At 43.8% G+C, this 25,068-nt stretch overlaps 1 protein-coding gene across 16 annotated transcripts; it reads right to left on the reverse strand.

Annotated features, from left to right (window-relative positions):
- Window positions 1–24,679, reverse strand: ELMO2 (engulfment and cell motility 2). 16 transcript variants are annotated; one of them, XM_040575665.1, is made up of 25 exons: window positions 24,549–24,654; window positions 23,801–23,879; window positions 23,152–23,307; window positions 18,130–18,251; window positions 17,428–17,553; window positions 17,245–17,285; window positions 16,699–16,771; window positions 16,322–16,372; window positions 15,360–15,541; window positions 12,367–12,466; window positions 11,990–12,141; window positions 9,311–9,389; window positions 8,647–8,682; window positions 5,604–5,654; window positions 5,149–5,271; window positions 4,361–4,495; window positions 3,874–3,978; window positions 3,682–3,790; window positions 2,918–3,054; window positions 2,428–2,591; window positions 2,233–2,345; window positions 1,810–1,917; window positions 1,382–1,464; window positions 972–1,049; window positions 1–416 (listed from the first exon to the last, which is right to left on the reverse strand). In XM_040575665.1, the coding sequence occupies exons 5-25, from the start codon at window positions 17,503–17,505 to the stop codon at window positions 216–218; spliced, it is 2,199 nt and encodes a 732-aa protein (XP_040431599.1). In that variant the 5' UTR covers window positions 17,506–17,553; window positions 18,130–18,251; window positions 23,152–23,307; window positions 23,801–23,879; window positions 24,549–24,654; the 3' UTR covers window positions 1–215. The 16 variants fall into 16 exon arrangements, with proteins under 16 accessions (XP_040431599.1, XP_040431591.1, XP_040431593.1 ...); XM_040575657.1 differs by having other exon boundaries at window positions 18,149–18,251; window positions 24,549–24,652; XM_040575659.1 differs by lacking the exon at window positions 23,152–23,307.
- Between the last annotated feature and the right edge of the window lie 389 nt (window positions 24,680–25,068).

Here is a 25,068-nt window from a genome sequence, read left to right on the forward strand (position 1 = left end):
GCAGGGCCGTACTACTGGTTATTATTGGGACGCGTACAAAAGGCGCACGGGCGCGAGGCAGCTGCGCAGCCCGCCCCGCCGCGGGCCGGCGGCTCTGCCGCGAAAGGAAGGGGTGCGGGCCGGGCGGGCAGCGGGGCGCCCCCAGGCGGCTGCGCCCGCCTCAGCTCAGGCGCCCGGCGCGGGCCCGGGCCGGCCCAGCGCGGGCAGAGCCCCCGTCAGCCGTAGTGGTACACGAAGTCGTAGCTGCTCGGCTCCTTGGGGATGGGCGGCGGTGCTTCGGGGATCTGGATGTTCTCCAAGTCCAGGAGCCTCAGCTTCATTTCCATGCTCAGCAACGTGTCCAGGTCACTCTTAGTTAGCTCACTGGACATGTCCTTCCCCAGGAGAGCATTAAGCCCATCGATCCAGATACAGTACTGTAGAGAGGAAGGGTAACTGACACCTCCATACATAAGCGATAGATACTCCTTATACAGCTCCAAAATAGGTAACATAGGAGGGAGTTAATCAATGGGGCAGGGAAAAAAAAGGGGGGTGAGCAGAGATGCCCCATGTAAATTAAAAACTGAGAGGTAAGCACGAGCTTATGGCTTCAGTGAGAGGGCCAAGAGTTGTGATCGTAGTGTAACTGCAGAGAAAGCAAATCCATTTTAGGAATCGGTGTCTTACAGAACAGTAAAGAAGGAACAACTGACCAGGAAGAAAGAACTTTTCATCATGCCTTTTAAAAGCAACCAATCCTTCTCAGTTTCCTAAAGTAGACCTCATTGTTTTTTATTCTATTCCTTCACTCCCCAGGGCAGTGGTCACAACATCAAGTCTGACAGCATTCAAGTGTTTGGACCACACTCAGAAATATGGGTTGATTTTTGGGTGGTCCTGGGGGAGCCAGGAGTTGGACTCAATGATACTTGTAGGTCCCTTCCAACTTGGGAGATTCTATGACACATATTAACCACTATGCTTCTTACCTCATATTTGTTAGGTGCAATGAAGTTCAAGGTCTCATCAGGATCATATAATATCGAGAAGGCCAATTCTAACACTTCCTGAATGGAAGAGAATCTTTCGCTCGTTAACTGAACAAAATATCACAGCACCTTCAACCTGCTAACACAAGAGCAGCTGTATTGCTGCAGCTCAGCGCACTTTCCCATAATAGTATTTTTAGTCACTGTGGCCTACAGCAAAACCAGACTATGCTCACGGCACCCTGCAATCACAAACTAGAACTAGGAAAAGGCAGAGATATTAGATGGATTTTTGTAAATAATACACCAGACAAGTTGCAATTTGGAAAACAATTTGCTCCTCTTGCTTACTCCCAGTCTTCATCTCTATAACGTTAGGTATTATGTATAGGCAAAAACGGAACACTTACCTTGTTCTGTTTCAACGCACTTTTCTCCTTCATGTGTGGACAATCCTTCCCTGTGACAATGGCTTTGATGTCTGCAACTGGAACTAACAATAAGAAAGTAAAACTTGCACACAGGAAATCCTAACCAGGAAGAGACAGAATTTTGTCTTTGCAGCTGTGCATTTTTCCTGGTTTTGTAGTTCATTACTGCAGTTTTCCAAAATATGTTACTCGTAGCACATCCCTACAGTTGGCTATCATAAGAAATACCAAGCAATTGCCAAGACAAAAAGAATTTGTGCAAGGATCGAAAACTCATCTCATTGCAGTTAGGAGCTTCAGCCACAGCTCTTCTTCTCTCTTCTCTGAGATGGTACTCAAAACAGCCTCTAGATGGCAGTGCACAGAACAAGACATAGTGGGCTCAGAACATAGTAATTAGGACTTACTTTTTTCCTGCAGTGATTCAAAGGTCACTTCCCCCTGGGCGTTATCTTCCAGATCCCCATAGTGCAACACCTTGTGATTCAGAGCCAGGCGACAATACCAAAATCTTTCTGGAACACATAGAAAGTAGACTAAACTGAGCAAGATCATTCACATAAGATCTTACAGCCACTATGTTGTTACGGTCTCCCCAGCCCAACCCCTCTACTCCAATTCCTCAGCATTACTTCCTGTTCATAAGGGGATAGCTGTATTCTTAGAAATTAACTTCTGTTCCATCCCAAACTATTGGCTGGTACAGGTAATCAGGTAAGACCAGGTAATCAGCTTCCCTCTCCAGCAACATGTTACTCTCAGGTTAACCCATTAGGTATTATTTGCCTACAGTTCTTCACATGAAGAGATGCAGTAGACACTTATCTTACCTTGCCTTCTGCGATTTCCAATTTTTCGGAAACTACTTCCCTCACAAAGCCTGTTCAGGCGCTGTTGTTTTATCAGCTCCAAGATCTCAGGCTGGATTTTCTCTCTGAGCTCCCTGGTGATCAAATATGGAAAAGTAAGCAGGAACTAGAGATAACAGCAAGCATAGAAGGCAATTGTTTTTGTTAGACACTTACACAATAGGTGGTGACTGGAAGTCATCCTGGCTCATTCTCTCAGACTGGCGTAGTCGCAGGATCTCAGAATAGCTTAGGCTGCGCAGTTTGCTCTTGAACTGGTCCAAAGAGTTGGGTTTGGAGGGAAGAGCCCGTGTGATCTGTTCCCTCACAACCTGCATAACCTAAAGTGGTTGGGCAGGGTGAAAAGCAAGTCATATTCTTGCTGTTTAACAGCAGCAGAGAACCAGGGCAGAGCTCAGTGTCAGAGAACAGACATGAAATAACCATGGCCAGGAGTGTCAATATATCAGTGACTTTGAAGATCCAGATGAACAAAGGATGATCTCGGGTCATACCAAATAAAAGTTTGGACAATCCTCCCTTACAGCCCACATCAACACCCTGTCATACCCTTCTCTTTAACCAAAAGCATTTGTCACTCAACCAAGGCTGAGCAAACACACTGTTCTGCAAAAAATTCTACAAAAACTGCTCTCCTCACTCTGACCTTATTAAAATCTTCTGCTGTTGCCCTCATTTCTTTCCAGGTCTTGTTCAGCAGCTGGATGCAGATGGCAAACAGCTCCTCAAATGCACGGTCATGGGTGAAAAACATGGGGTGATAGTCATTCCGGCCTTCATTGGCTTCAGGAATAAACAGAAACCACAACCATGTGAACATACAGCACACAAGCTACTAAGAGCATCTGAAATCCACTACAGTGACAAGAAGCCAATGGTGTACAATAGTACTTACTCAAAAGAGATGAAGACAGTTCAGTGCTTTGTCTCCCCATAGACAGTCCCTGTTGGGAATGGCAACTAGCCCCACACTTCATCATACAAGCCTCTGACACTAATGTCCCCTTTTCAGACTAGTCCCCCCAATGACTGCTTGCAGTTTTTACTGGTTTTCCTCTGACAAAATTTCTTCCAGTTGCTAATCGTCTCCAAATGCTTTTTTGAGACTGTCTGAGCTACTAAACATAAGTTTATTATGGTTTCTAGAATGGTTTTTATACAGCGCCCTGCTGAAGCCTTCCACTTGTGTCAGTTTTTAAGGAGCACTAGAGTCCACACAACAAAATTTCTTATTTAACTTCAATACTGGTATTATCATGGGGACACTGACAACGCAATTCCAAGCTCCCACTGTCCTAATAAGACAGAAATGAGACCAATGTATAAATGCTTGTGAATCTTGGTCAGCCTGTAAGTTACCCCAGCAAGCCTCAGCCCAGCAACTCAGGAAGATGAGGTAATGTTACTTACGGAGCTCCCCAACTTGCAGAATCTCACAAAGCATCCTGGTAAGCTCAATGGCACTGCGTCCAAAGGGACACTCATGCTTATCTTCTCGACTGCTGTTCTCCAGAACAATCTGCAGAAAGAGGATGCAACAAACAGTGAGCCGGAAGAGTTGCCAAGGTGTTTGTATCTGCATAGAACAGCAGTTTCACTTACCCGGATATAGGTGTCCTGATGAAATTTGGCCAAGTACAGCATGTTATCCAATGCCAGCATCCCTGGAGGAGTCTGAGTAAAATCCATGGCTGGATTGATGTGATTCTGTGAAAAGAGCATGCAGAAAGAACCCAAAGAAATTAGCCCAAAGAAATGTTGTAAGAACCTTTTCTGAATTAATTTTACAACAACCTGTCCATCAAGCACTCCTTCACATCTATCCAAGAGGTAACCATGGACACTTGCTGACAATGCTATCTGAACTTCCTAGAAGAGAGGCTGATTCTGAGTTCTTCACAGAATGGGTATGTAAGTATCTTCAGAGGATGTGCCTAACAAGCCCTGGCATTTATCCAAACAACAAGTGCATAATAATCTTCTCTGGGAGTCTGAGTTTAGCTGAGTTTCTAAAACTCAGATAACAGAAGCATGGTGAAGCAAACAGCTGTTTGTTTCTTTTTCCCCACCACTCTCTCTAAATGCATACAGTGAATCCCAGCATCTTGTAGTCCTTGGTGTACATTGCTTTGCGTTTTTCTGTTCCGCTGCCAGGGATGGTGTTGCTGTCAGATTCTGCATCAAATGCAATTCTTCTCAGCTCAAATATGATGTCTCTCTGTGCCTGAGGGACAGAAGGGAGGGAAACAGTAACACGTAAGCAACCAGTAGGGCAGTGTTTTCACATAATGCACAGTCCCACCTCTCTCCAGAGCTCATGTACTGAACACAGAGGTGCCAAAGGTCATTAACATTACATAAAATAAGGCAATCCACTTCAAAATGGCAAGTTTAAGTATATTGGATAAAACAAAATGTTCGTTTGCATTTTCTTTTAACTGACCCAAGCTTACTTAAAGGCAATTTCTAGGCATTTCATTTAGATAACGTTAAGGTATTTTTCATTCAAGACTACTATGCATATAAGAACTAAGTAACAGACACTTTAATAAGTGCCTTGCTTCCCTGCATATTGCAAGGGAAAGTATCAGATAAAAGCAAATGCCCTCAATAGAGGCAGAGGAATCAGTTTGACAGCTGGCATCACAGAGGTCAAGAAAGGAATACATGGCTTCCAGCGACCACTTATAACTAAAAAAGCCCCACAGAATACAGCAAGTTAGTCATGAGCATACCAGAATCTCAAAGACCACAATGTGAGGAGTAGTTTCAAAACTATATGCAAAGTCTATACAAACTCCATGGAGCAAAGCATCCGAGGAATAAGGCCCCTTATAGCTTCTATTCTATCAACTCTTACTCAGCTCTAATAGTGACCTGATCATTGGGATCCATCTTGGTCATCATTCTCTCTTCCAGGAGATTAAAAGTCAGAACCTGTAGCACATACAGCTGATGTGCCATTTCTGTTTTAATTGGGCGGTTTCCTCTGATCACATGCTGCAAAATAAAGGATAGGGTAGGAATGAAAATAGTACAGACTGACACTGAGGTGTTAGCTGCAAGCACATGGCAGGTTGCATGTACATCTCTGTATACGAAGATTCAACTGTTTAACTTCCATATTTCATCAGAAGCATAGTGTTAATGCTCTCTAACAGCAGGAAGAAGCATGCTGATTAACTCTCTTTTGAACAAGTGACTCCAATTTCACCTTTGAAAGAGTCACTTTTCTGGAAATGCCCTGAGGGCAGCAGAATTTACACTCTGCACAAGGGACACTTTTATTGAGAAAACATTAGTAAGTACTCTGTCATTTTGGACATACTCACGTTCAGGATTATAGACCTCAGGTGCTTCTGGGCAAATGCATTAGCCATTTCCTGATGGGGATTTAAAGATGAAACAACGAGTGAAATATAAGAAGTCCACACCATATAGAAAGGAGAAAAAGAATGACACCTATGAATTGGAGACAGCACTGACAAATAACAAAGTGCTTTCACCACAGATTGTCAATTCAGCATGGGGTCTCACCACAAAGCAAGCATTAAGTTGGGACGCTAGGGTCATCTTTACCATGGCCGAACTCATGGATGGGCCTACAAACATCATTAATATGAAGGAAGGCTCTAAGGTAACCCAAGAATAGAAGAAAATTTACCTTAAGACTGGACATCTAATGATACCTCAGCATCAGGACATATGGCTGCAGGGAGTACACTATGGGCTGCCCAGAGAATGTGATCTATAAAAGGTTCCTTCAATGAGTGTTTTGCAGCTTTCTATAGCTAGATTCTATTTCTACACTTAAGAGAACCAGGACTGGAGGACATAGTGTTCAGTTCTCATCTATCTCAAAACCCTTCCTCTGAAATTTATATTTCCTTTTGTCTCAGTTCCTAAAGAGATGTTTAGAAATCAGTTTAAGGACAATTTTCAGAACCACTCCAGTGAACAACAACAAAAAAAAAAAATAGAGGAGGGGGGTAAGTGAATTTCATGCTTAAAGAAAACCTTCCAGTTACCACTTTTATTGTATGGCTTCCTTCCCCAGATGAGGAGGGTTTCCCAACCATCAAGTTGTGATGTGAAACAGATGCAAATATCTGCTGCTAGCTTTCAATTCTGGGACCAATTGCACGTGCACTTGCAAAAACCTAAGCAGTTGGACTTCCCTTGTGAATTGTGAAGATGCACTTTCTGAAATACCAGCAATCTCATTACACCTGCAAGGTGAACAGCGCAAGTGCTGATGTCAAGATAGAACGTTATCTGAAGGTTGCTGGTATAAGCAACATCTTTGGGTAAGAAAAATCTGTTGGGTGATATGTCATCTGGAAGAAGTCCAAAAGAACTGTCAGTCCCAGATCTCTTCAGTCTCATGCAGCACAGATTGAGAATTGGAAACAGATGTGCAGTCTTAGTCAACTCCATTCAATCAGCAGAACATTCTGAGCAACCCAAGACAGTTCCAACTGCTCACATCAACCCTGCTCTTCACAGGTTGCATAAGGAGTATGGTTAAAATACATATATTGACCTCATTCTGAGTCCCTATGATCATTTTTGCTCCAGGAAGAAAACTTTGAAAAGAAGAGTGCTCTATGCTGACTTATAGCCAAGCCATAGTGGCTGCCAAGTTAAGTGACACTCATTTTACAACCAAAATGAGTCAGTGCTTGGGTGGAAGATATCTAAGAAGCATCTAAATGAAGTAGGAAGTGATTTCAGATTGCCTTCCAAGTCATCATTTTTAACTATGACTGATAGGAAATATTACTCTAATAGAGTAATGCCTGCTATTAGAATTTGTTCATGCATGCAACACAATTCTTACCCTAAAGGAATTAGTTTGCACATGGGACCAAGTAACAGGTGACTGAAGCACAAACAGTGGGAAGGATGAAGACAATTGAATGATTCTGAATAGCATAGTAAGAAGCATGAGGACACACACTGCCTAACCACTGCCAAAGGATCTATTTTTAGCAGAGTCCAATAATAACCATTTACTGCCTGACAGGGTCATGGAAACACAAAATCATTTACGTTGGAAGGTACCTATTGAGGTCATCTAGTCCAATCCCCCGGTTCAAGCAATGTCAGCTCAAGATCAAGTTGCTCAGAACAGTGTCTAGTCAAGTTTTCAGTATCTCCACTGACAGAGACTACACAACCTCTTTGGGTAACCTGTGCTGGTGTTTGACTACCCCCACATTAAGATTGCTTTCCCTTGTGCTCAGGTGGAATTTCCCGGGTTTTAAACTTTGACCATTGCCTCTTGTCTTGTCAATAAGCACTAATGAGAAGAGTCAGGCTCCCTCTTCTTTATTCCCTTCCATCTGATATTTATACACATTGATAAGATCCCCTCAAGCTTTCTCTTCTTTAGGCTGAGCAATGCCAGGTCTATCAGCCTCTATATGAAAGATGCTCTCATCATCTAATAGTCTTCATTGCCCTTTGTTACCATGTGGATTGTGTTCAAGGGAGGGAAAGAAAAAGAAAAAAAAAAGATTCCTTGGAATTTTGTTTGCTATGAAGTTTATTATCTGGGCCAAATTACTAACAGAGGAGTAGTATGTTCTTCCTCATTTTCATGTGTTAAACATATCGATTAATTTTGGATATTATGTAAAGTTTACTGAGGCTATAGTTTCCCTTCTGATGGCACTCATCTTCGGCAAAAATAGAGCATTCTCTATGCCACCCAGAAAACCTAAGAAATACGCCAGAATCTCAAGATACAGAGGGTTTCAAATCAACCTATTAATGAGAGTGGTGATTCCCCTGGAAATGGAATGAGGCCAATAAAAAAAAAAAGAAACAACCCAAACTTTCTCATAGTACAACCCCCATGAAGGAGGTCATAGATTAGGCAGAATTTATGCTCTAGCCCCCAGAAAATTTTGTGACTGCTCTGCAGTATATTTTGTGACTGCTCTTCACAGTTAAATATCTACCTTCATAAAGAGTCAGGTGGATAAGAAACTAACACTAAGGCAGGCTAGATTTGTGGTATAGACTCAGGCTTTAAGTTTAAAGAGACAGATGTCTACAGAACTGTCTCCAGTTTTAAAATTGGTTCATGTGATTAGTCTTATTGTGTGAGTTTCCAAAGTAAAAGCAAGCCTTTCATGATCATCTTTAATATTCTGTGCACACAACAGGTCATTCCATTTTCTCCTGCCACTGATTCTTCTTCCCTCAAAATCTGAGTCCATTCCCAGGAGTCCTCCCATTCTTTTCCCTAGGCTCATCCACTATCTGAAGCTTTTATGCATGGTCTCTATGACACAAGGAGGCATAATTGGAGAAAAGCTATCATGCCTACAGTTCCACATGACCAGCCCCCAGCCTCGAGTTACTTACAGTGATGGGCAGGTCTAGAGGGTTAAGCAGCTTGTCCTGCTGGCAGAAAGCAAAAAAGGCACAAAGAGAAGCAGACAGGATTTAGCTCAGAGTCGAGTCCAGAAAAAATAAAAAAAGACACAAACAGGGCACTAGAGAAGAAAGGCTCAACACAGAAAAGCTACACAATACAGACATATGCACATCTTGCATGTAGCTGAGATGTCAGGGGTTTCCTCAGAGCAGGTGTTTCATTTCTCACATTTGCCAGCAGGAATATCCCCATATAACTTAAGAAAGGATTTTTTTTTTTTTTTGGTTAAGTAAGCACCTGGAACACCAAGGACACTACTCACAACCTCCCTCTTCCTTGGTCTCCCATACAGAATTCAGTTTCTTCAAGAAGTTTCCATGCTGCATAGATTTTTTTTTCTGTCTCAAGGCCTTTCAAATCCCTTTCTGAGCATCTCCTAAACAAAAATGTGCAGCTTGAGAACACATTATTAATAGGATAGCATTTTTTACCCCTGTGCTGCTACACTGAAATAGCTGTTTAAGTGCTTGGCGAGGTCTGAGGCCTGCCTTGCCCAGGCAATTCAATTTCTGAGGCATAAAGGTAAACCAGGAAGTATGAAGTAAGCCAGGAACCATCATTCAGGTTTAATGTCAGTTAACAGCTACAAACCTGTCTCTTGTCCTCAGGTGCCTTCAGAAAGAGGGCATTAATCAGGGCAATGGCATATGTCTGGATCTCTTGGTTTGAGCTGCAGAAAACAGTAATGGGAAGCTCATAAGAGGAGAACATACAGTATAGAAAAACTATAGCTTGCTGCTTTGCCTTCATGTAAAAACATTTACTGCAGCTCTCTTGCATTTCAGTGGACAGGCAGGATTCAGGTAATCTACTTGTATGTCATCCAACCTTTCACGAGAACTGCGGAGGCTCAGGGGAGACCTTATTGCTCTCTACAACTACCTGAAAGGAAGTAGTGAGGAGCTGAGGGTTGGCCTCTTCTTGCAGGTAACCAGCGAGAGGACTGGAGGAAATGGCCTCAAGTTGTGCCAGGGAAGGTTTAGGTTGGAAATTAGGAGACATTTCTTCTCAGAAGGAGTAGTCAGACATTGAAACAGGTTGCTCAGGGAGGTGGTGGAGTCACCGTCCCTGGGGGTGTTTAAGGCAAGGTTGGACATGGTGCTTAGGGACATGGTTTAGTGGGTGATGGTTGGACCGGATGATCTTGGAGATCTTTCCCAACCTTAATGATTCTATGATTATAAAATCTGACAGAAATTGTCAACTGAATAGAATAATTTAGTTGGAAGGGACCTACATCAAGCCCAACTGCCCGACCACTTCAGGACTAACCAAAAGTTGAAGCATATTATTACGGTCATTATCCAAATACCTCTTGAACACTGACAAGCACAGGGCAAACACCTCGCTAGGAAGCCTGTTCCAGTGTCTGGCCACACTCACAGTAAAGATTTTTTTCCCCAATATCTAGATAGCTCCATTACTCAAAAGATTGTGCAAACTGCAGCCCACCAGAGCTCAGTGTCTATCACCACCACCAGTTAATTTTCTGTGCTGAAATTATCTCTGTAAAACCTAGCTATACTGCAGTCTATTATATAGCTACAGCTATAAACTTAAGTGGAGCACGTCATTTTTCTCACTGTGTTGATGGAAGCCACTGAACACTTTCATCTCTGCCAATGTAACTAATGTAGAAGCATGCCTCTATTTATGGCATTGCCCTCCAACCTCATGTCATGGGCCCAACCCATGTCTTTTTCTTATTGTCACTGAAGAGCCTCTTGAGGTAAAGGTTGCTTAGTCCCCTCCCAAATCACGCACAGCGTGTGGTTTCACTTGTAAAGTTTTCAATAAGTTTCTGAATGCTGATCACACTGTTTTTCACCCTCATCTTGATTCAAGATTCTCGATCAAATTCAGTTTTGTTTTCGGTTTTCTATGACTCCTGGGAGAGTTCTGCAGAACTTCAAGATCTTTTGATTAACACAGGTCCAGTACACCACCTAAACAAATACACACACACGCTTTTTATAAAACTTCTAAAGCTAAAACATCTTTTAGCTTAAATACTTATTTTCCCACTTTGGCATTTATCCATGGTATATCTGTGGATAACAACCATATTGTCTTTTCTACTGTTCCCTCTGAGTCTTCCTCATTCTGATCAATCTGCCGTATTTCAAACGGGCAAATGTTCTTGCATCATTCTAGGTTTACCCTGGGCCTCCAAGATCCGCAGGTCTCTGAAATGTCACTTCACCTGTTCTACCCTCCTTTCTGGGGCTTGCTTTCACCACACAGTTTGCTTTTTAACATAGCAAAACAATTTTTAAATTAGGTTTTCCTCTTCTAACTCAACCCTTTCAAACTTATTTCCATGGACCTGTTCTTCCAGAATCTATCCTCCGTTAAGTATTCTTCCCTATTCATACTCTTGCCAAACAAGCACCACAAATTCTGGCTCACTGCGCAGCCTCTTTCCACAGTACTCCACACACAGAAGCTATCTTCAGCAACCTACTTAATACTTCCCTAAGCTTCTGCATCTAGTCATCTGCCACCTTCACCCATCTTTAAACTGTGTCTACTAGAATCAAAGAGTTAATCATCCATTTTTCATCCCACATATCAAGGAAGAGAACAATGGCTTTTCTTGCTTTCTTCCCTCCTTCTCTTCTCCTCTTTCCAAATCATCTGTTTCTGACCAATGAATATACAGCTTTTACAGTTGTTTATCTAGTTCAGTTCTACTCTTCCACAAAAAGAGAAACATGCACTTGATCTAAGTTAGTTTGTTTTCTCAAACCTTTTGACTTGGAAAATGCAGAAAACTCCATTTGTGAACATAATTAATAACTCTTAATCAAGGAACTGTATTTTAACTAAACTGTAGTGCAAATGATGTGTCACTGTGGGCATAAAATGCTCATACATTTGACCTTAGTTAACAAACAGAAAACTTAAAGAGGTTCTCATGAACACTTTGTTCTGCAAGGGTTATGCTATTTCAGCTTTTTAATTTCTATGTTAGTAAAACACTGAGGGGTTTGTTCTAACACTGAACATACCTTTGCTGCTGTTTAGGCAAAATATCTTTAAGACATATACTCACAAGCTTAAGTGCTTACAGAACACATTTTTCTAGGACCATCTCTTTTTTTTCCCTATTTTAAATGTTAGAAATCCTCAAGTTCAAATAAGACAGCATATCAGTAATACCTTCAAAATAGCACCTTTATGTATTTAAAACATAAAAGGATATATTTTCAAATTAAAAGAGATTTGTAAAATTGATTTAGATCACACCACTGTTTGGTGGATACTCACACTTGCAGATGAGAAATGAGCTGCCCCACGGTGATCTCTTCTGCTATCTTCTGATACAGAGTCTGACTGTTCAACACCATGCTTTCTAGAATGGCTAGGGATCGTTGGAGTATGGAGACATCTACCATAGGCTGACTCACATACCCTGCAATCTAAAACCAGATAAACCATCAAGTCAACATATGCCCATCCAGGAAATCTTGTCGTGAATGAGACAAGCTGAGAGAAACATGGTTCAGAAAGCTGGACTAAAATTGTAAGATTGTACTGGGCTCTCAATCAGTACTCAGCTTCTCACAGTCACCATGTAGGTCCTGGATGCTTCATTAAAGCTCGAAATGAAATAGCATGCACTCACCCCCTTGACCCAAACTCACCTGTTTGATGAAGGTTATTGAAACCATGTCCCAGGAGACAATACCATGGTCCATGAGCTCCAAGAAGGCAGTCAAGGTGAAAGCCAACATTTCACTGTAACTAAGAAAATGAAGAATGCAGTTACAAGCAAGTTAGTAGTTTGGTAGCAAGGAAGAAGCCTGTCCAAGCTGAATAAGTGAAAAACGCCACCATCTTTTCCTAATACAATAGACTGCAGTTTGTCAGCTAAGGGACCAATAAAGCTTTGCATTTAAGAAGAGAATTTTATTGTTCTGTGTAATCCTATTTTATTTTTTCTGATTACAAGCACAAATTAAAACCAGCAACAATAAGTCCCTAGTCCTGCCACCAAAGACTCACAATCACCTGGATCAGTACCCGGCTAGTCAAAGGAATAACAGTAGCGATGCAAGAACAAAAGAAAGAATGCAGTATTTATTCCCGAGCAATGCACAGAATCACTACTCAAATTCAACATTTTCATGGGAGGAAAAGAACAATAAACAACAACAAAAAAACACAGGATATTCATTATAGGGACAGACAGTGAAAAAAGACCAACTTGAAAAGGAGAAAACTTCTTAAGATGATCAACTGAAAATTTAAACCACCTGTAAATATTATATTTTTCAACAGTCATCATATTTGAGCTCCAGAGAAAATAATTGCATGAAAAATGCAGAAGTCTTTGGAAAGGATAAGCCCTTCACAAACGCACAAAAAACAACCAAAGTGTTTTAACACCAGAGAAAAAACAATAAAAAATGTCATGCTGTAAATAGTGGAACCTGGCTTCAAACAAAACTAAAGCACAGCACAAATTGTGGAAAATTTGATACAAAACCAGAACAGTGAAGGGAAAAAATGACCATGAGGTATGCTGAAAACATTAGTTGCTAATATATCAAAAATAGACGATCAATAAGTGTAACAACAATAATTTATCAAGACTTTTAAAGCGCTTCCAATGAAAGAACAACTAGAGTGGAAAAGCCAAGTAAAATTATTTGCATCAGAGTTCAGCATGAATGTGCTTGGAGAAACCTCAAGAACAAGCCATAAAATATGAAAAAAACAGATGTACAGGAACAGACAATATTCAAAGAATTCCAAAAGAACTAAGATACACTACTGTTAAACTACCTGTTGTGCTGTACAGAAAGCAGAAAATAACATTTTCTAATAACACTAATATTTAAAGAGGACTCCAACAGGAACATGAAGGACGTATCAGCTATTTGTAACTAAGACGATATGGGGAAACTATAATAAAAGAAGAGAAAGAAGATATTTCACAGAAAGGAATTGCCACAGCTCTTCTAGAGGGGAGTTATGTTTCACATGTGTATGTTTATTGGGCTTGCACGGCAAGGTTTTTGGAGCAAGGGGGCTGCAAGGAGAGGCCGGGGCTGCTTGGGGTCAGACTCGGCCAGTCCCAGGCAGCTGTGTGATGAACGTGACGCTAGCCAAAGCTAGGCTGTCAGCAGCACTGGTAGTGCCTCTCTGGAAACAGATGTCTCAAAGGGTATTAAAAACAACAACAAACCAAAAAAGCAACACTGCATGGCAGCTGAGAGGGGAATGAGAAAAATACGAGAGAAATAACTCTGTAGACACCGAGGTCTGTGAAGGAGGGAAAGGAAGTGCTTCGGGCACCAGAGCACATTCCCCTGTAGCCAATGGAGAAGACCATGGTAACGCAGGTTGTCCCCAGCAGCCCATGGAAGACCATGACAGAGCGGCTACAAATACTACAGCCCACAGAAGACTGCACACCACAGCAGGTGGAGGATGTGTCCTAAAGGAAGGTGCAGCCCATGGAGAGCCCATGCTGGAGCATGCTCCTGGCAGAAACCATGGCCCATGGGGGACCCATGCTGGAGCAGTCTGTTCCCAAAGGACTGCACCCTGAGGAAAAGACCCACACTGGAGCAGTTCTTGAAGAACTGCAGCTCCCAAGTCAAGTCTGTTCTGCTCATGACAGTGACTGGTAACCTGTCTTTATCTCAACGCACAAGCTTTTTCATCTGATTTTCTCCCCCTGTCCTGTAGGAGTGGGGGAGTGAGAGAAGCTTGGTGGGCATCTGGCTGCCAGCCAAGGTTAACCCACCTCATAGTGAAGCACAGAAGAAATTGTAAGACAGGATGAGAACAGTTAAGTTTGACTCCAGACTTCGAAAAAGATTTTTTAGGAGGTGCTTCCATTAACAGTCCCAAAAACAAAACAAAAGCAAATAAAAATACCTGTTAGCAGATGGGGGTTGGTGAAAACAAAGCCCTTTCTTGCATTAGTAACTGACTAAAGGACAACAGATAAAAGGATAGAAATTAAATAGCCAGGTTCCAAAACAATGAAAAGTTACAAACAAATTTCCCAACTAAGAGCCAGTAACAAGTAAATGTGAAACTTCCTTCCACACAATACTACTATAGATGCCAAAAGATGGAAGAAACGCCCAAAGGTTCTTAAGGAGATAAAAATTCTGCTCGGAAAATTCAGAACTTGGAAACTGTTGAAGATGGAGGAGTTATACTTTCCCTTATATACATTTCTTAGTCCTTTCCATTTCCTGAGATAAACAAACCTTTGGCCTTTATGTCAATTCTTCTGATGCAGATCAAAAAGTACCAACCACATATACAAGAGCCAGCAATGTGCTTGCTGCTGACTGGAACGTAAATACCGCCAGTTCTAAAGGAACGTTCTTGTGTGCAATTGTATGTGGGTTTTAAAATGGACCACTTTATTCATCTGCAGTCTGAAGCAGAACTGCTCTAAGAGATTATGAGCATAAGAAAGGTAATAAGAGTCTTTTAGTCATTACAAGGTTTACCAAAAGACTAAAAAAACTTTGTCTATATTACTACACCAGCATTTGCTATGAGGTTAGCTGCTCAATGCCACTTCAGCAAGCAAATTAGCCCCTGATTGAGGCCTTGTTTTATTAACTCAATAGCCCTGTTCCAGAGTCCTGGAATACAGTAAACTTACTGGGACAGAAGCTTGGTCCCGCTCTCCACCAGCCGTGTCAGCACTGTAATCCCTTCCATGTTGATGAACTCTGTGGCAAAGGTCACATCTGCTGAAAGTTTAGCCAATTCCTTCATGGCATCCAGTCGAGTGTCCATACTGTGTGACTGGATCCTCTCCATCAGCTGGCGAGCTGCCCTAGACTGGGAAGATACAGGGATGATGCTTGTTACAGACTGCAGACTGAGTCCTGCCAATATCAGCAACATTCTGTGAGAAGACTACAGATGGGCAGAGCACAGAGCAAAGCTAGAGAGATACAAGCCATTGACAGAGTAAGTAGCAGGAATGATCACCAAGTCTAAGATGAACTAAGAAAAGGATGTTCTTGACAACAGTTGCGGACAGCCAGGAGATAAATAAATAGCATTTACCCTGATGTGTAAAATAGCATGTTTTTGTTCTTCATGAGGTGATTGGAAGTGGATACAGAAATCTGGACTGAAACCATTAAAGAAATATGTTTTAAAAAATCTCTCTCATTCAAAGAGAAACACAAGTTCATTTTAGGTACCCACATGACATTCTGTAAGATTTCTCAAACACAGATCAATTATGTCCTCTCAACTATCTCTTGCCAAAGTAACTTCTTCATGTTCTACCCACTCTCAACTAATGACAGTTGCCCAAGAAGGTTTAAGAATTTTCTTAAAAGGAAGCTACAGCAAGTAAATAACATAAAATAAACATACTTTTTGGATTTATTTACAGAAAGACCTATACGAAGGCAGAGTATCCAAAAGAAAGATATGCACCACAACCAGGAAGGAAAACAAAAGCGTATGCTTCACTGAGCAGAATGGCCCACAATAAAGGTAAGCCCCCAACAATTCTGGGAGAAAAAGGAAGAAGAGATGAGAGGCAAGAAGAGCCTACCATAGTAGGACAGCTACTGAGAAAAAGGGATGTGAGGAAGTGTTTACCGGGGAGACTGCCAGCTGTAGGATTGTTCCATTCTTGATGTCACAGCGAGTCTGAAAGAAAACAGAAACTACAGAGAACTGGCGAAAAGGACTGTAACTGGATCTACAGCGCACATTTGCATGCACAAGTAAAGGGGTTCCTATACCACATAGCCCTGGTGAACATATTGAATTGGACCACTGGGTCCTTGCACCTATAGGCATTCAAAGGGAGAAGTGCAAGGTTCCTCAGCTGAATGACACCATTCAAGTCAGTATTTTTGATAGCAGAGATGCTGCACCTCCAGGATTAGTAACAGTATTGCTCTGTGATACTAGTACAGTGCATCTTCCACTTTTGCTTTGAATATCAGCAAATTGCTCTCTCTCAGACTGACCTGCTCTGTGATGTACAGCTGAGGACCATCAGCATATCGTAAGGTGTAGTATTCAGGGTTTGGCAGTGACCACCTGGAAGAGGAAGGATATGTGAGTTTCTTCTTCCTCTCAATTAGGAACAGCAGCTTGATTGCAGGAGGGTGAAAAAGAACTTCCAAGCAAAACCTTAGTACAGGAAACTAAGACTCCCAAAGGGAAGAGAAAGGATATTACTTTTGGGGAGAAGGGGCATCAACCTACTCTAAGTCACATTCTGTGGAACTTCCCAAGATGCCTGCACTTGGGCCAATCTTCAGAGATGCCAAGGCTGGGGGCACACACATACACTCAGAAGTGGAATAAAGATGCAAGGCCTCGGTTTTCCAGGAGTACATTTCTTCTGACATAAACCCAGGCCCATTCTGCGGCCAAAACTGCAGCAGGCAGCATGGATCACACTAGCAGCACATCGACAACCATCAGCAGAGACATTCCACAGTACCCCAGCAAGACTTGTCAGAGGAACAGCCTTTCTCCACAAGGGTTCCCAAAGGAACTAGACTTACCCATCACAGACCTCCTTGATGATGGATGCAAGAGGCCTTTTCTAGAAGAGAAAGAGAGAGTTCTCAGCAGCCATGTTCCTCTCAACCAGAAAAGAACTATTTCTATGCTTTCCGCATTCCAGTGTCAAAGTTGTAGTGCATGGAAGAAACAGATTCCTCCACCATCTGGTTACCGTGTCTCACCTGATCTATTTCCAGCAGCTGAGCATTGGCACCTGGCCACTCAACAGCTACTTTCACAATGTCTGAAGGTGGTGGCATTGCTCCAGACTCCTGCAGATGCCTTTACAGCAGCATACAACTCCACACCTGTTAAGAGAAAAGACAGTGAGAGCTCTCTGATAATTATTTGAATTGTTACATTGCACCTGACATCAAGTTTCAAAGAGATACAGAAGACCAGCATTATAGTTTGCTGGGCCTGATCAATATGGACAAAACATCCAGTGTACCTGGGACCAAGGCCTCATACTAAAACAGTACATTGTGAAATGTTATGCCTAATGTTACCCCCTAAAGAATATTTCTGAGAGCTTGTTAGGATACTCATACAAGACTGAGACTAACTCTCTGATTAGCAAAGCCCCATCTTCCACCCTCTCTCTGCACTGCCAGGTCAGTTTTGAGGACTAGTAAAGCAACAACTCCCTAAACTCAGCTACTATCTGTATGTGAGAGAAGGAGCATACAGACCAGGTAGCCTCCCTCCCATGGGCTGGTGATTTTTGATGCCCTTATCACATTTCTTAAGATACCTTGATCTACTCAGGATACCCAAACAGGCTCCTATGCAGAGTAGTAGTAGTTAGCTTTATTCCTTTCCCTTTCTATAACATCGTATTTTCAAAACACAAATATTCATTACAGAAGAAAAGTTCACTCAACATTTGCTCTGGAGGTCTACCTTTCACTCCTTTATCTGCCTTAGAGTACAAGCTTGCGTTCAGGGTTTGGTTCCAGACAGTTGTCAGACACGCTGGTTTGTGCTTCATCTGGTAGTTAAGAGGCTGTAAAGAAATGTACTTGTTCAGTTCCTTTTTAACCCTCTCCTAGGCGGAGGGAGTAGCCCTACTGTCTCCCACAGAGCCATGGAGAGAAATGGAGAGAGATGACCCTTACCACCAGTTCTCAGGTGCAACAGCTTCACTCTTCCAAACATGAGAACTGACTGGCCGCAGAAGTCCTGTCCTTAAGAACTCTTCCTAAGACTCAATTTCCAGCATATCCAGATGGAGATGATAAGCATCTAAAGTACAATTCCACAGCTCCTATGGGAGCTGCTGTTGTGACAACCCAATCCCCCCTTTCCCAGAACAGAGGTGAGACGATACAGAGCAGGGACGCTGTTTCATGATTAACATATTTGCCTGACTTACTCAATCAACTGGGAAAGAGATGGTAAGACAAAGGTAAAACAGCCACCTTTGGAGCTTTCCTGATGTGAGGCAAATGACTAATAGAAGGGAGTGCAGAGGAGAGACCTTTCCATGGATCAGCAAAGACCAAGCAGCCACGGATACCTGGCCCAGGAAGCTGGTCTACATGACTGTCCTGGGACACAGCACTTCTAAAAAAATTTGCTGAGTCTACCACAGAAGGTGTGTATGCCTAGCCCACACAGGATGTTAGCCTAGAGATCCACAGATGATCTCAATTAACGAAGCTCACGTGCCTCTTCCTTCCCTAGCACAGACTGGTATAACTCCACGGACAGATATAAAAACTCATGCATGCTAATGTTTCTCTGCTTCCATGCACACACAATCCCCCGTGACTATCTTCTCACTCCAGTTCAGGAAACTTCCTAGCCACAGTTTTAAGACAGTGCGCAAACTGTGTCTTTCCTTTCTCTGTTTCCAAGAAAAGAACATTACAGCCTCCTGCTGCAGTCTACTTAGATGGTCACAACATTACCATCACTCCTACCTGCTGGAATTGAGGACGAGGGGTGCAAGTTTAGCATTTCTTTCACAGCACCTCCTGGAAATGCTCAGTGTTACCACTGCAGCTAGCCTTACCCTCAAGTCCCCACTAGATCATAGATGCTTGCTTTACAATGAAGGCACTTTCTGGTGAGAGTTATTTTCCTATTAAACCAAGCATTGTTTACCACAAGAAACACTTCTGAAGGTCTCTGCAGTTCCTGCAGGACACAGGAATCTTGAACTCCAAAACTACCTGGGTCCTCAGCCATCCCAAAAAGGAGACCGGAATGACATGGGTACAGGAATACCATCCTCCTCCACTCTTATGACAGCTGGATCTGGTCCACTACCATCCCACCCATTGGAAACTATCTGGCAAACCAAGTTCTAAATTTCATGTTTATTCTGAAAATGCAGTTTAACCCTACTCACAGAGACGAATACAGTCACTGCTCCTTCCAACTTTCTCCTTTCTTTTTAGCATCAATGCCAAGAGCCATTTACATTTTCTTAGAACCCAGAAAATGACTAAGACTAAACACAATTCATGTGGAAAAGTACCTGTCAAGTTGAACCACCCATAATCCACTCAAGTTAGGTTCAACTTTGCCAGTATCTCAAAATAACCTCTCCATCCTTTGAGACAAGCAGCACAGGACTAGTTCAGACTAACTTTCAGAAAGAGCCGGCCTTCGAAAAGCAACAGACTCAGTGACCCAATCAGGCTGAACAGGTAGGCATTAATGACAATGAGAGAAAAACGTTTATGATTCTTATCATACAAAATTGCGCATTAGAGTCAGCCAGTTGCACAAACAACACCTGGTATTTGACTTCCTAATAATGGAGGGAAGACAACCAAGCCATCTCCCTCTACAAGATTCTCTCTGGATAAAAAAATTACCCCTCTTGACAATGAAGGTGTCCCTCAAAGAAGGTACACCAGGTAAAAAACTCTAGCTTGAACAAGTTGAGGTCACGCAAAGGAAGACTGCTCAGCTGAGAGCTCAGTTAGATTAGTATTTCAAAGGAGCCTGTGCAGCCCTAGAGCTAGGCTAGTTCACAAACAGAAAGCACTGACTGTATGCTGTCCTTTGTAAACGTTGCCTCCAAATCTCATGAGCACACGGCAACATACTCCTGTTTCTTCATAAATTTTGATTATCATTGTCCTAGTCTCTCACTCCAGGAGGGAAACATACAGACATTTTACTCTTTGCTAAGAGACATGTTAACGTGTAGCAAACACATTCTCAGGATGCTTCTAACCGTAAACTCATACACAGTTGCTGGGACTATTTTCATACCCATTGCAACCAGTAAATTGGACCCAACTCCTTTCTTCTACACTCATTCTTGAAGCAGATGACTTCTTTTGTCCAAACTAAATTAAGAGTTCAGGGAACAAAAAAGCACTAGGAACCCAGGACCAGAATAGCCCCTTGCCTCATTGAATAAGCAGAACAAAGCCTGTAGGGATCTGCAGAACAGGAATGCTTTGAACCCAGATATATTTAGAAGACTGCAGCCCTCCATACAGCACTGATTAATAGGGCTAGTATCCACAGCAAGCCTATGCTATACCCATACCCTATCCTCACTCTGTTCCTAAGTCAATGCCCAATACCTGCTATTTCCGAGGACATAAAAGGTCTCCCAAGCATGCCATATTACAACTGAGGAGTCCCTCCCGATCCTAAAAACATGACTTTCTCTAACATCCAAGTACACTGTAATAAAACAAAGTAGAACCAAGAATGTCTGCTGAAGCAACAAAGTCTGTAGCATCAGCCATTTTGTCCCAGAAATAAATGGATGAACCTAATAAAAACTGAATCAATCTTTCTCACTTCCTTTCCCTTAACCTTCCCTCTCCCCCACATCATTCAAACTTTCATATGACTTTTGCAGCAATAGCTAATGAGTTACACCTGTTTGGGGCTAATTCTTTAAGTCCATCATGACAATTACTAGTATACAAGAAGTAGCACAGCTCTGTACAGATTCTCTAGACAAAATACCCAACTTGCATGACAGCTCCAGATCTGCAGGACATACAGCTTTCTACCAATGAAGTATAGCAACAGACAGACAATTCACAAATGATATGCAATTTCCACTCACTGATCTCCATTCTGCAACTAAACCCTGCAATGACTTAAACCTGGAAGCCTGAAAAATCATAATTGCGCACCATCTCCAATAATCAGAACAGCTTGCAATAACTGAGAGATAATTACTTCTTCCACAAATGAACTAACTCATGACTAGAAACCATCTAAATGCACACTTGCAGCCCAGAAGGCCAACTGCATCCGGGGCTGCATCAACAGAGGAGTGGCCAGGAAGTCGAGGGTGGTGATTGAGAGCTGGGGCTGTTCAGCCTGCAGAAGAGAAGGCTCAGGGGCAACCTTAATGCATCTTTTCAGTATTTCAAGGGGGCTTATAAAAAAGATGGAGAGCAACTTTTTGCTCAGGCAGATAATGACAGGACAAGGGGGAAAGGTTTTAAATTAAAAGAGGGGAGATTTAGATTAGAGGTTAGGAGGAAGTCATTCACCCTGAGGGTGGTGAGGCACTGACACAGGCTGCCCAGAGAAGCTGTGGATGCCCCAGCCCCACCCCTGGAGGTGTTCAAGGCCAGGTTGGACGAGGCCCTGAGCAACCTGATCTGGTGGGTGGCACATCTCTGCCCATGGCAGGGGGTTGGAACTGGGTAAGCTTTAAGGTCCTTTCCAAGCCGAGCTGTTCTGTGATTTTATGATTCACCATTCAGCTTTCAAGGCACTGCAAATGTGAAGAGGCAAGGCTCAAAGATCACTTACTTCCTCCACTATTAAGAACTGAATCTGCAACACTCAACTAATATATCCATAATTAATTAGCATCTGACTAATTACCACTTCTCCCTTTAGCCTCTTGCAGTACAGTCATAGTCCTTTATTTATACTGCAACTTACATTGCAAGTTGCTACTGAAGACATCCGCATAAGGAATTCAAGTTATAACAATGCCTGTCACAGAACACAAAGAAATACAGTGTTTTATACACCAAAACAAAAATACCCAGATTACTAAACACAGAAGCCTTTACAAATCTTTACAGAATTTATCTATCTTCTCTCTTGTGAAGAACACGATCATTCAGGGAAAAGAATTGCATATTAAAATAACAACATTGATGCTCTGGGAAATTCTACACAAAACCTCCTGTTTCACTAGAAAAGTACTACAGAGGCTACCTCACAGCTCCTACATACAACACACTCTACCTGCAGCTCCTTCAGTATCCTTGTCACTGAAAACAGAAACCAAACAAGTTTTAATACACTACTTTCATATCTCAAAAAAAGCTTTAAGCTGCATACAAAATCAGAAAATAATTTACCGTGATATATTAAGACTGCGTGTGCCCCTCAGTTCTTCCATTAATAAGCACATACTCATAACCAGAATTCCTTATTCCAAACAGCATTCAAGGAGCAGCAAACAAAGTGAATGAAACATAGCTGACAGACTATTTCATTCAACAGCAGCACCACGGAACAGATACCACAAGAGCCTACCAAAGACGAGATGCACACATCAAAACGAATCAGCTAAACAGAAGAACATAGAAAAGTAGGAATTAAAAATTCAAAAAGGTACAAAACACTTCAGACAGTCAGGTCAAACAAACTCTTGCAGGACCTACACAGATCAGTGGCTCAGCAGCATCTGCTTTCCGGAGAAAAGGAGAGGAGAATAAAGACTAGACTAAAAAAAGTGTACTTCAGGCCAGTCTCTGAACAGGAGATGGTCTGACAAGAGTGCTTTGAAAGATTTTACTGTATGTCTGCAGACGTGAGAGGTGACAGACATTAAACATTAGAAGAGGTATTCTGCAGTACCCTAGTGACATATCTGATAAACAACTGTTCAGAAGCTCTGGGGAAGAAGCAGAGGTTGCAATTTTGCATAATTATTGTGATCAGTTACTTACTGGTCTCTCACAGCACACTCTTTTCAAAAACAGCATGTAAGCAATTCTCACAGTTTTATACTGGGGGAGAGCAGCCAAGCTGAAATCCATCAAAGATGAATTCACTCTGCTTCTGCAGAGTGAGGTCCTTCATACAAATCAGTGGTGTAGGGGTAGCTGCAAGGCAAGGAGAAGTCAGCAGAGCCACTCATAACACACTATTCAAGAGACTTCTGAGAAGCTGCAAGCTAAAACAAGTGGAGTATTTTAAACAGACTTTCCCTATTCACAAACTCAATCTTTTCGTTACAGATGGAGAACAAAGCGTGCTGCACACAGAATAAAAATGAGGAGGATGAAAGAACATTCAACGAAAAAGAAAAGCTGCCTGGTAGAATCCCCCAGTTAACTAGTGAATAGCTGCAGCTTCTGAATCCTGCAGATGCAAAAAGACATCCTAGTCAGTTTTCAGCAAGTCTCCAGATGGTGGTACCAACAGGCCAAACATGAGGTGGAAGTGACATTAGCAGAGTGACCAACTGGACGAGCAAGCAGAGAAGACAGCTTCCTTGACCAAGCAGCAGGAGAGGGCAGCAGACAGCAAAGTCCGACTTGAAGACTACATACAATCTCATAGGTTATTTTGTCTAAAAGGCAAAGACAAACGTACTCCACTAGAGAAGCCAACGAACCAGGTGGCTCAGATCCAATGCCTCTGGGGTCCAAAGCTGCCCACGGCTGCACTTCGGCTGTAAAAAAAACAAAACAAAACAAAAAACAACAAAAAAAACCACTAAACTAAACGGTCTATGACACTAGACCCAGTCTTGCAACTTCCAACACAGTTGGACAGATCCGCTAGGAAACACGGAAACAGACAGTACCAGGCAGAAAGAAATAACCGCTTTTTTATTATTTTCAATCAGTCAAGTGAGCTGAGAGAAGGCTGCAAGGCCAGTCAGCAACACCCGGATCTTGGGCCCAATCCCCCTGTAAGGAGCAGACTATTTCTCCAGACGAGCCGCTGTCCCTTTTGTATTTCGGGTCCGCTCGGCTCCCGGGAACCGCGAGCAGCGCCCTTCTCACACGGCTTCTGGGCCCGCGGGCTGCAGGCAGCCGGGCGGGCACGAAGGCCCGGTCGCGGCCCGTCCCCGGACTCACCAAGAGCCAGGGCGGCGCGGCCCCTCGCGGCTCCAGCGCACCGGCCCCTCCGGCGGCGGGCGCGGGGCGGGCCCGGCGGCACTGCGGCGGCTGCCACCAGGCCGGAGCCTCGCGGCAGGGCCGCCGGCTGGAAGGACCGCGGGCAGGCCCCGCGGGGCGAGAGGAAGCAGCGGCAGCGACCGCGCCCCCCCGCCCCAGCCGCCGCCCGCCGCCCCGGGGCAGCTCCCGCCCCCCCCTCACCCGCGCCCCGCGCTCACCCGGCCCCGCCGCGGCCGCTGCGCGCTCCGGCCGCCCGGCAGCTCCGGCCGCCCTGCCCAGGCGCTGCAGGCCACTGGCGCCGCCAGCTGTCACTCAGCCGCCTTCACCGTCCATTGGCGGCGCGCCCGCTGACGTCACGCGCGTCACGCGTCCGCAGCACGCTGCCATAGAGACCGCGGCCGGCCCCGCCCCGCCCCGCCCCGCCGGGTCCGGCCGCCCCGGCGGTCGCTGCTCGGCCCCGGCGGCCACCGCCCCCCGGCGGCCTGCCCGCGGTACGCGGGCCGAGTCGCCCTCGCCCCGGGCCCCTCCGCCCTTCCGGGACCGCGCGGGACAGTTCGCATCGGCTGCTCGGGCCAACGATGCCGGTCTCCGGGAGCGGCTCCAGCAGAGCAGCCTCCCCGCGGCCGTGCCGGCCGCCAGCCGCAGGGCCGGCAGGGAACGCCCGGGGGGCGCCACAGCCGAGCACGGCCCCGCCCGCTGGGAGCGACGCACGCCCCGTCGCCCCCCCACGCCCACCCA

This window comes from Cygnus olor, chromosome 16 (assembly GCF_009769625.2).
Source record: "Cygnus olor isolate bCygOlo1 chromosome 16, bCygOlo1.pri.v2, whole genome shotgun sequence".
Taxonomy (NCBI): Eukaryota; Metazoa; Chordata; class Aves; order Anseriformes; family Anatidae; genus Cygnus; species Cygnus olor.

Excerpts from the sequence above, each read along its gene's own strand:
- ELMO2 (XM_040575663.1), bottom strand. The coding sequence starts at position 17,505 with ATGCCACCACCTTCAGACATTGTGAAAGTAGCTGTTGAGTGGCCAGGT. Across the intron at positions 3,791-3,873 it reads ATCAGGACACCTATATCCGG|ATTGTTCTGGAGAACAGCAG; the intron begins GTAAGTGAAACT and ends CTCTTTCTGCAG. Across the intron at positions 1,918-2,232 it reads TGGAAATCGCAGAAGGCAAG|AAAGATTTTGGTATTGTCGC; the intron begins GTAAGATAAGTG and ends TATGTGTTCCAG.